General features: G+C 40.7%; 1 protein-coding gene across 1 annotated transcript; it reads left to right on the top strand.

The window, feature by feature from the left end:
- The first annotated feature begins 2,221 nt into the window (after positions 1-2,221).
- Positions 2,222-4,365, top strand: MRPS33 (mitochondrial ribosomal protein S33). Its single transcript, XM_009871820.1, has 2 exons — positions 2,222-2,476; positions 4,222-4,365. The coding sequence occupies exons 1-2, from the start codon at positions 2,262-2,264 to the stop codon at positions 4,325-4,327; spliced, it is 321 nt and encodes a 106-aa protein (XP_009870122.1). The 5' UTR covers positions 2,222-2,261; the 3' UTR covers positions 4,328-4,365.
- Positions 4,366-11,609: the final 7,244 nt, after the last annotated feature.

The raw sequence follows: 11,609 nt of genomic DNA, 5'->3' as shown, positions 1-11,609 counted from the left end.
GACAGGGCTAGCTGGAGGGCTGGGCCAGGCCTGGTTCCGGTGTCCCTCTGGGCGAGCGATGGCCTCCACCTCCCCGGTGCGGTCAAAGGAAAATGAAAAAGTTGTTCTGGAAACGAAAAGTTCTCCTGGCGTACGATAACGGAGGAGGGAGCAGTCCGGGGCGAGCTAGAGGAACGAGAAATAGAAATAAACAGCACAGAACGGGAAAGCAAGATTTGAGTAGCCGTAAGGAGTGGGGAGCAGGTGAAGCAGCAGCATGGTGTGGTGGTTTTGCTTTTGCCTTAGGTGTGTTGATTACCAGTGGGTGATCCTGAAAATACCGTCCTTGTAAAGTGGCAAGAACAAAACTGTTCCGATAGCATCTCACAGAATCAGGGGTCACCCTAAAACGGGCTTTGGATTGCTCTGATCCTTGGGAGTTTGTAGTCTTTGCCTTTCTTCCAACCAATCTTAGACTGGCAAGGATTAACGGAGGGCTCTAGAATTTGTGGGGGGGTATCTAGATTCATTTAGCAATTTTGAAGCAAAAAGCAGGCCCCTCAGACCACTGGTTTGCATTTTTTAGGAGGTAAAGGTGTCGTCATTTTAAGGCTGCAGTTGGAAGAGATTAAGCAAGCGTTGTGGTTTGTGTTGAGTCTGGTGATATTTTCAGAGTGATGATGAGTGTCAGGGACAGTTTGTTGCTTTATGTCTGAGGGTAGGAATTAGCGCTGGCTGTTCTCAAATGGATGATTTAGCAAGACTTAGTGACCATTCTGCCAGGTAATAGATGTGCTGCTCTGTAATAATTTAAGAGCTTCTACCTTCTCACGCTAGGCCTCCTACCTTAACTTGAGGTCTGTGACACTTTACCTCCCCTTTCTTACTCTTTCCGTTACACTCTTTGACTCGGTGGCTTGTGTTATTTTCATGCTTGACTTTTTTTCCTGCTTTATTTCTACTCCTTTGCTAACATGAGTAAATCAAAGTAAACGGTTACACATCATGTTCTCCAGTGGGCAGATGTATGTGAGTGAAGTTACAAATACTTCAGATTTGTGCTATTAAACAACAGGCTCCCTGTTATCATACTAAACTGAACTTAGTAGACCTGTCCTGCTGATTACTCTTGTCCCTGCTCCATGCTCTTTAATTTTTATATGCTCATCTTCTGGGATCAGCTGTGCAATACTACTTAAAACAAGAATTTTAAACTTTTAACATAAGTGTAGTGCACTTGAATGAACCCCACTTAATTGCTCTGGAGACATGTCATCACATTCAAAAAGGCACAACACAGACAACGTACAGCTCCAAATACATTCTCATTCTGCAAAGGAGTAAAGATGCAAAGAAGAGGAAAAAATGGAGAGGGGTGGGAAAGCTGAGAGAAAGCTCCTCTCCACATTGGTTTAAGAGAGTGTGGATGTTTTCTCTGGTGGTCTAATTGCAGTAGTTTTGTCCTCAGAACATTTTTGTTGCAGATATGTTTTTAGGTGGGAGATTGCTGAAAGAGAATGAGAAGCTAGTGATGTCAGATTTTCTTGGAAAAAGGAATCTAGCATGGGGAAATGCTTTCCTTTTTAAAAAAAGAATAGATATCAGGAGACACTGAGAACGGTATGGAGAAAAAGTTGATGGAAATGATCAAGGGAGGAGAGTTGAGATGGGAAAGAGCTGTGTGATTCATGCAGAGAAACATGATTTATTGATTTTTACAGTTAATAGGCTATTTTTGCTAGATAGACTTGTAATAAAGTTCATACAATGTTTTGAATAGGGTGAGAAGTTTTTATGAGGACAACTTACAGGCTGCTTCCTCAGTATGTTTCAGTGGTGTCTTAGCGTGCCCTTAGGTAGAAGTTGGAGGCATCACAGTGGGCTCCATTTTTGGCAAAGTTCATGCTGTAATTGTTCCCGTGACTGGAGTTTAAAGGTAGTCTTAGGCAAGCTGAGTGAGATCGTCTAATAAATTGATCGTGGTAACTTGTAGTTCAGTGTAGGTGCTTTTATAGTCTGTGTTGCTGTCTGTGGTGTCCTAGTTAGACTAATCATTGTACCCAAATTAGCGCAGACGTTGTTTATGTGCAGGATTCCGTACTAACAATTAGATTGATTTCATACAAGGCGTGCAGGACTTCAAACATATGATCAGTGTTTGATGGTTTGTTTGCCTTAATTCTGGGGTAGCTTGCAGTACTCAATTATCTTAAGAGTTGTGGCTCTTCTGTGTTTCCTTTTGCAGGAGGGTCTGTATACCTATGTGAGCTCTTCCTTGGGAGATGTCCAACGTTTCCAGTTACGCGCTTCGAATGGCCCGGCTGAGTGCTCAGATATTTGGAGAAGTTGTCAGGCCAACTGACTCAAAATCCATGAAAGTAGTGAAGTTATTCAGCGAGCAGCCTCTGGCCAAGCAGAAGGAGGTCTACAGCTGGTATCCTCCTCACAACACCTACTATGCCCTCATGAAGAAACTCCGTTACTTTGGTCTCTACAGGTAATCTCTATGCTTATGGGGTGGGCGCACGACTGGAGATGGGAAACTGGTGGGTGTGGGTTTTGCTAACAGGATTTTTTCCTCAAGGAAAAGAGAAAACATAGAAAAAGGTTTGGGTTCAGAATATGGTGCAAATGGAAATATGCACTTGATTAGTGTGCTGAGAGCAAGGAGAATAAGTGGCTACTAAGTTACTGTAATTAGAGCCTTTTGTGAGAAAGACTTTAGATGTAGTTATGGGCAACCAGTTAAATAAGGAATAATTCTTGCTTTGGTTTTGTGGGGAAGGAAAGAGAGTTTTTGCATAGACAAGAGATGAGTCTGAGTATGAGTCTGAGATGAGTTCTGAGTATGGCAAAAAGATGAGCTACAGAAGGTGATGTTACCTTAACACAAAAATTGCATTAAGGCAGTCTCGCCATGTATTCCTCAGTCATTCAGTAGCAATTAAGTGAAATTTAGAAGAGTCTGTTAGGCTGGAGGGTCTTTTTTATCCTTTAAAATAAATTCAGTTCAGTTTAATTCAGATGTGGTTTAAACAGCCTTATTAATTCCAGCTTCATGCAAACCAGTTGTCTGTTTTCTAAATCAGTTTCCACAGTCTCAAATAGAAAAACTGCACTGCTCTGCTAAAGAACATCAGGAGTCAAATGCAGTCCTTGGACTTCAGTCTGTTAGCACTAAAAAATGCCTTGAAAGTGAGGCTGCTAACCCTGTAAAGTCAAAACAAATTAATTTCTATTGCTATTATCTCAATACTAGCCATTAAGGATTGCATCTAGGATGCTCTTGGTTTAGGAAGGCATGCAAGTGCTTTCTAGAATAGCAGCTTGTTGACACAGAAAGCCTCAACGACATGATAATGTACTTTGCTTTTCTCCTTCCCCTCGTAATCTCAAGTTCCTTCTCTAGCTGCTCTGTATACAGAGAGTTTGTAGAGGATCAGTTTTCCTGGCCAGAAATATGTAACAAATAGTTACAGGCTAATAGGGCCTGATAATAACTCACAAGATTTTCTTGCCTTTTTTTTTTTTTTTTAGAAAAGTTATGTTTAAAGATAGCAGTGCAGCAATCTTAGGCCACTTAGGATGCAACTGTGAGTTTTGAAAAATAACTTTGCACTGAAAAATATATGGGCAGCAATTACATGGAATTTATTAGAACATTATTGAGGATTCATTATCTCTGCCAAACCCTTTATCCTCCTCCCTGTTTTATTCTTAAGATACTACCAGTACTGAAGCTTTCTTCATAACTCATTCTTGAAGTCACCCGAGAGCGGTGTCATGTACTGTAATTACTGCTCAACATGCCCCTGTTTTCTTAGAAGCTAATGACCTGAACTTAGTATCTAGCACAGAAACACCATGTGCTGTTTCTAGGCTACGGAGCTAGATGAGGAGAAATTCTTTCTTGTGTCTTTCTGATTTGTGTATTTTACTGTTCATTTAAACACAGTGGATCAATAAATGCAACAGGTATAGTCATATATATGCACAAAGTATTTGTTGCTGAAAAGGGCAACCTTGTTAGTTCTGAAAGTACTGGAGGAAATCTTCCACGTTATGCAGTCCAAAATTACTTCTAGCAGTAACATCGAAAGCATTGCAGTGAGTTTCAATGTGGACTTCACTGTTAGGAAAAGTTTTGAGGTTTTCTTTTTTTTCATTATCATACAATTTAAAGAACCTTTCACATTTACATATCCCAAGAAATAGTCAACTGTGTTCCTTCCTCCCATCTAGGGATGAGCATCAGGACTTCAAGGAGGAGATGAGGCGACTGAAAAAGCTCCGTGGGAAGGAAAAACCAAAGAAGGGGGAAGGAAAGAGAGCTCTCAAGAGGAAATAGTGACACTTGGACAATGTAACGAACTACTCTGGAAATGCTGGAGAGCAGCTGTAACCCAGGTTTTCTGTTCCCAGCTGGAGAGGGCTTGGCACATGAGCTGCGTGTGGGGCACAAGAAACACACTGTGAAATGCTGGAGTCCACCTTGGGAGTGCATTTGGGCCTTTGCAGTTTTACTGGTTTTGAATTTCTGTAGTTTAAATATACTGTATATTGTAGCACGTTAGTTTTTCAGAGCCCTCTCTTGCCTAAATAGTAAAAGCAACAGTACAAAAAAAAAAAGTGCTCGGTATTTTTCTTGCAAACACATCTGTAGCTGTTTCTTTTTTTCTGGATTTGGAAAATTGCTTGCTTTTCATTCTGTTTTAATTTTAAGAAATTAAATCTAATTAATTTCTAAAGAAATTAATCTAAGGATTAATGGTGATGCTGTTTTGCATGTGGCCAAAAAAAAAAAGATTTCCTGCTTCTACTGCTGTTTGTCGTCTTGCCTATTACAATGAGTTTCAGTTCAGGTAGCTCTTAATTATTTTTTTTAAGTTTCTGTTAGAGTCTGTTGTTCTGCATCTTGTACTGGACAATACTTCATGGTCCATTGGCTGCCCACAGCACTCTCATTGTATCCTGAATATTTGGATACTGCAGGAGAGGAGGCTGAAATGTGAAGGCTCAGACTTTTCCAGTTTGAGACCCTCTCCTAATTAAAATACAATATTAGAGTTTACTGTAATAAAAGGATTTTTAATTTATTTTGACTGCCAGGAGGGACACGTATTAAGTACTTCATAAGGTGCTGAACAGTTTTTACTGGTATTCAGTATATGGTTTTATCACTAGGCTCCTTCAGTATTGCACATATTGACTGCGTGCATCTGCCGTTCTTACCTGTCAGTCCCTGTCAGGGAATAGGAAGTACAGAGAGCAGCTGTGCTGTGCTGCCAGACCACGTGTGCATCTTGCCAGTGTGGGACCTGAAACAGCATCTTTTCACTTCCAGACTGCGTAAGCTTAGGGGAACATCTCTGAGGTAGTAAAGGGTGCTATTAAAAATGTAGAGTGACAGGAGCAGGAGGTATTTGCACAGTTAGCTTGATTTGATGTACAGAGGCATTCTGAAGTAGGGAGCAGCACTGACCTGCTGACATTTCTGACCCAAACTTGTTGAAATTCAGTTGTATTTGAAGGGCTGTCTGATCCTTGAAATCAGTGGATCCACATAAATTTGTAACAGCTCAACAACTGTACTTCCAGGTTAATAAGTGAAGAGGTGCTGATTGTATTAAAGGTGTTTCTGGTGAGCTGTGTAGTTCTTGTTCAGTATCCTTCCTCAGTGTTACCGGGTGCTCTGAGCTGGTTTTGGAAAGTCTGCAGTGTTGTGGGAGAAACACCTGAGTTCTTACCACAGCCAACAAAATGCCATGGAAGTTAGCAAAATATGTATCTGCTCAGTACTGTAGCAGTTTCTCTCTTAGTCTAATTTAAAATCCTTCCAGTAGCTTAAAACATTTGCTCAACTCCAAAGTGCCTGTGGCATTTCAGCGTTCTGTGGGTTGCGACCCACCTGGCACTGAAGTGTACAGTGCATGTGGTGGGCCCTCTTGAGAAGTACTCAGTTCCTGGGACGCGTGCGTGCAGTTTAGGGGAAGCGATCCAACTCCCTCGAATTCCTCTTCAGGAAGAAGAGCAGCATGGAGCCACATACAAGGTAGGAGATGGAATTGCTGAAGGAGGACGGCTGCTGCTCCCTGCCGTGTTTCTGGCTATGGCCATGCGGTGAGTTGCTCAGCTGCTTGCTTTGGTGGAAGGACCAGTTCTGAAGTTGTTCAGCAGAACTGCTGCAGCACCTTTGGACAGCTGGTGATTGTAGTTACAACAGCTTTGTGGGCCAGAACTTGATGTCTTCTAAAACTAAATCAAAGATGAAGGAAAGTCTTTTCACTGCGATTTAAGATGAAAAATCAACAACATCTTTTTTTTTGTTTCTGTAAAGCATTTAAAGCTTTGACAGTACAAACATGCAGGAGAAAGTGCGCATGCATCAAAATGAATTATGAATGACAAATGCTGCAATAAACATGGCCTCGAACTTTGTGTGTGTGTGTAGACTTGGTTACGAGTATACAAATAATTATATATAAAATAGTGAGCATCTATCTACAGAGCCTACTGAAGGCAAAGAATGCTACAAGTCTTCTGTAGCTTGGCATGCCACCTTGCTAGACCCAGGTACGGACTCAGTAGGGTAATATTGGATAATTAATTAGGCGTGGAGGTCAGATCTGTTGTTCCTTGTGTACTCCAACCCACCTAGCTATTTAAGGATTTTGAGCAATTCCTGTCAGGGATGGGAAAGTGAAAGATGTGTTTGGGTAGTCATCTATAATGATCCACTTCGTCTGCAACCTGCCAGAGCAAACCTGCTCTAGAATCAAAGTGTCACCCTGGGAACATACTTTGGGAAGATACTTAGAGCAGCATCTCCAAACAGGGAGAGAAACTGATGGCTGAAGTGCGTGTGAAGTAAGCAGATGTGAGACAAACGGACTGAATTGTTGATTCATCATTTCACTGCAGTGTTTACAAAAGCAAAGCAGATGGAGCAAAAAAATAACTTTAAAAAAAAGTTGCATAAGAATGGCTCCCCTGCCTAATTTTTCATGGTTTTCTGTAGTACTTAATTGCTAGAACTAGGTCTTCTCAAAAATAACTGTTTCTCCTCCCTTGAGACTTCACCGTTAAAAAAAAAGATGATTCTGCCATTATTGGGGTATATCGTAGTATTAGGATAATCTATTGCTTGCTGGGAGTGTTAGCGTAGCTATTTTGTTCCAGAAAATAGAAGCTTCTCCTCTTCATACCTGTGACACAGATAACTTTTCTAGCTCCTCTCTAACCCATGCTCTGTCATTTAGAAGTAGACATTACCTGAAGAAGACCACATTTTGTGATTCACAAGGTCAAGACAAATTGCAAGTCAGTCCTGAAACATCACCCCAGGTATCAGTGCAGTGTGTGCATTTAGGAGGGGAATTAGAGTTTCAGCCATGCTCTGAGGAGTAAGCATGGGAACACTGAATGCTTCATACAGCTGTTGGTGCAGTGGTGTGTCCATTTTACGTACATAGTTAGATTTTTACTTTTGGCTTTCCCTTTGAATGGTGAAAACTCATGGTAGACTCTATTGTGTTTTGATACAAAATTTCCTCTTTTCCTGAGGGTGCGAGCTGACTGTCCTTGGCAGATATTTAAGTGGGTATTTTAATTCTTGATTGGAATAAACCTGGCTAGCTGATCTCTGAGGGACTGAGAGTTTACGCCCTAACCTCTTCCAAGTCCTGAGCAGTTTTATTAAGTACCACTGCTTTCTAATTTTACAGTGTTTTAGTAATGTCTGTCTTTAATTATACTCTCGTATACATAGTCTTAGCTGTTGAGTAGTGCCTCTATAATCATAAGTTGGTTGTAAACAGGCTGACCCAGTTGCTGTATATGCCTTATAGGGAGTGTAACTATTGCTAGAACCTCTTAGTATTGAAAGTCCTGTAGACAGGCAGAAATTCACTTGCATATGACTGTACTTTGTAACGGTGGAGGGGAAAAAAATAAACCAACCACAAAAGGCAGTCTTGCTTTCTGGCAAAGGTACCGGTGTGTTAAAATATATGTGCTCTGCTTAGGATATTAACTTGAAAGAAGTTTCTTCTAATGTGGAATGAGTTTATTCTACTTACTAAAGCAATGCACTGAGTTTACACAGGTAAGTGAAATGCACCTGAGTTACTCTACAGTTTTAGACAAATGCTTTGTCTTACTCGCCTGTGTTTCCTCAAGGGTAAAATTAGAATAATCATTGCTTAATGAATAACACCACAAGGGTAAGCTACTTCTAGGATGGGCATTTAGCCTGTGAGAACCTTATGTAAAGAGTAGCTTAGTTTGGCTATGGTAGGACTTGTACCTCTGTGTATTTTTGAGCATTATTTCAGACAGATGATTGTATACGACAGTTGATGACATTTTTAACGCATAAAATAAGCTGTGGTACATTCCTGTGTTCGTTGTTCTGCTTTAGATGTTAGAGACTTTAAATTCTGAAAAAATGGTCAGTAAAATAAAATCATCACAGATTCTTCTTAAACTGTAAATATTTTTTAAATTTTAAAGTATCTGTGTACATGTTCCTCTACCACTTTGAGTCTGAAGGCCATTTCAGGATCATTTTAAAATACATCAACAAAGTCTGTATGTTTTGAAAAAGCTTCACAAATCTGAAAGGCTGCTTTGAGGGAATGACTGTTCTGTATGTTTTTTCTTTCTTTCAAAGCAAAGTATAATATGCAAAGAAATGTGCTATGGAGATCTCAGAACTGAGTTTAAAGGAATCAGTCCTCTGTAACTGTTTGATTGTGACACTTCTTGTACAGTCCCTTGGGAGCAGATCTTTGAAACAAAATCCTTGAAGAGGGATGTTCAGTGCTGATAGAGATGTGTGTGAGAGCAGAAACTCTTCCTGTTTAACCTCTTATAGGGACAGCATCATTTCTCAAACTGTCCAAACAACAATGGAAAACTCTAAGGTTCCAATAATAATTAAAAAACATAACTTATTAGGCTTATAAGAGGAAGCAAAAATGAAAACAATACCCTTACTATAAATCCTAGAGGTAAAACTTAAATCATGTGTGTGGGGCAGATATTTAGAGTGGATCTTTCTGTGCCTGCACAGCTGCAGTAGCATGAGGACAGGCATTTTCATCTCTACACTTCTTTCTCCTTCTCGCTTTTCCTTGCCCTTTACCTCAAGTGTAATAATAATGTCTTGAGTACATGGAGGAAAGAACGTACATGAAAATATCTGGAAGAATTTGCTTGTGAAGGCTCAGTCACAGCAGAGCACAGCTATAGTGTGTCCAAATGGTGAGGAGCGTGCCTGTAAGACAGATGTTACGCATTACCACCATGCTGCTTGATAAATTATTTAGGGTTGTTTAAAGGGATAAATGTGAAATCAACAGGATAACAATCATGACATCAAGGTGTCTTTATATGTACTCTGTCAATTTGTTCTGAGTGGAATACTGGGGAAAGTTCCACAAAATGAAATATTTAGAAAACTAGAGAAGATTCCCAAGAAGTGAACTTAGCTTCTGTTGTCTGAGTCAGAATGAGCTGTGCTGAGCCAAGTGTTACAAAACATAGCCCTGGGACCATTTCTCTCCTGGAAGAAGAGGAGGCAGACAGGGTGACCTCATACATTTTTCTCATATCATAGCTAGGTCTGTGAAAACAAATCTCACCAAGAGCTAAAAAAGGATTTTTATATCCATTAGGTTTTCTGTCTGTGCTTGAAAGTGCTTTCCTTCATCCCAGGGCTCCTGAAGCTGTTTGTAAATATTTCATGGAGTTCAGAGGGTCTCTCCCACTTCAGCTGTTGTTCCTGTGGGTCTGATGTTTGCCTTATGGGCTGTTTCAGTAAATAGGCTTTTAATGGTATTAGGAGCAAAAGCCACCTGAGCTCCAGAAAGTCTAAAAACTGTTCTGCCACATGCAATCGTGTGCCATTGCAAATACTTAATTGTAAATGCATCGCATTCCTCAGTTTTCACTACAGTCTCACCAGGATAAAAATGAATGGGGTCACTTGGCCTCAGAATTTCAAACTGGATGTCTAAAATGTGATTCCAGACTCAAGTGGCTGCAGAAGTGGTCTAACTTTAGAATCTCTGTGAATATTGAGTATCTCCAACCAGTATCAATGGGATTTATCTCTGAATAACAAGTAGATAAATCCTATGCTAGCATACGGCTTTGCAGTCTGCTTTAGCTTTTGGCTGACAGCAGTCTCTTCAGGACAGGACTGATGAAGAAACATCTCTCTAGAAACTGTCTTGCTTACATGTGCAATAGCTGCTTCCCTGGTGGTATTTGTTGTTGATTAGAATAATACTAGGCTGTCTGGGTACCATGCACTGGTTTCTGTGGAGAGGAGAGCAGCAGGTGGCTTAAAAGCCTCAGTCACAGAGAGACTGGAGCAGTTCAGCTGAAGTGTGCCACACTGACATCTGGGTGATGCTGTGTTATTTACAAGCAACAACTATTACAGATAAGGTACAACATTTGAATTTCTGCACTTGCATGCAAAGGAGCCTGTGTGTGACTGGCAGCATCAAGTTGCAGCTGAGAATATTTCTGGGGGAGCAGCAGGCAATGACAGAGAGGATCTGAAAGGTGTGAGTGTACTGCGTTTAATATTGAGCTGGCTAGTTAACAGAGAAGTTTGTTATACAGTTTTTGATTTTTAAAATTATTTCTAAGATGTCAGTTCATGCTGGCTTTTTATTTAAGTAGGAGATATGACTGACATTTCAGCTGATGTTACTACTACGTTTAGTTTGTAGGCACAGGAGCATTTATGTGAAGGCTCCTACCTAGAGCAGCATTCAGCTGGCTTGTCCAAACTGTCACATTTATACTGGAGAGAAGCCCATGAATGAGGCGATGCCGACACCACCCAGACAGACATCTCTGGTGGGAGTGGACGGGAGGCGATTGATACCCGGGCAACGTGTGAGGCAGCATGTGTTACTTCTTGGCTGACTCTCCGGAGCCTGTCTGGTGCAACTGATGTGCGGGTAAGTGTTATTCACAAGCCCTAAACTTCACAAACACTTTTTAAATGAAAAGCATGAACCACCAAATAGTATTAATTAGCCTAGGGAATGTCAGAGTTGTTCCTGACAACTGGAAAGTAACACTTGCAGCCTCTTTACTTTTCTGCTTTTGCACTTAGTCATTCTGCATATATGCTGTGATGTTTGTCAAAATACTGCTCAGTTGCCTGACACCAATACAGCCAACAGTGTTAGGTGTCTCCATATTTTCAAACTCAAGTTGTTTGATAGCATCATCAAGTTTATTAAAAAACATTAATGTCCTCTGAGGACAGATAGCAGGGTATTGACTAGGCATGCAAACCACCTAAAAATAAAACAGAATGAAGATCTAAGCTGGAGTCTTGCAGAATTCCCCCAGAAATTGTGTTCATTTACCAAAATTAATGTGTGTTCTAGTGACAGAAGTCATATCAAAAAGAAATAGCAACATCCAAGGACCTTTAGCATAACCACAAGCTTGAAGCAATCTATAGCATGAAAAATACTGAGATGCCATTGACGACTGCACCAGAAATTTTGCCTTTGGCCAAGTGCATGCTTGCAGGAAAGATAAGAATGTAGCAGGATGGTTCAGGAACTGTCCTAATTCCCACATGCCTGGCAGGCAGC

Source organism: Apaloderma vittatum, unplaced genomic scaffold (assembly GCF_000703405.1).
Source record: "Apaloderma vittatum isolate BGI_N311 unplaced genomic scaffold, ASM70340v1 scaffold33420, whole genome shotgun sequence".
NCBI lineage: Eukaryota > Metazoa > Chordata > Aves > Trogoniformes > Trogonidae > Apaloderma > Apaloderma vittatum.
The sequence above is the reverse complement of the archived record's forward strand: the minus strand, read 5'-3'. Positions and strand labels throughout refer to the sequence as shown.

Coding starts and splice junctions, on each gene's coding strand:
- MRPS33 (XM_009871820.1), top strand. CDS start 2,262: ATGTCCAACGTTTCCAGTTACGCGCTTCGAATGGCCCGGCTGAGTGCT. Junction 2,477..4,221: donor CGTTACTTTGGTCTCTACAG/GTAATCTCTATG, acceptor CCTCCCATCTAG/GGATGAGCATCAGGACTTCA.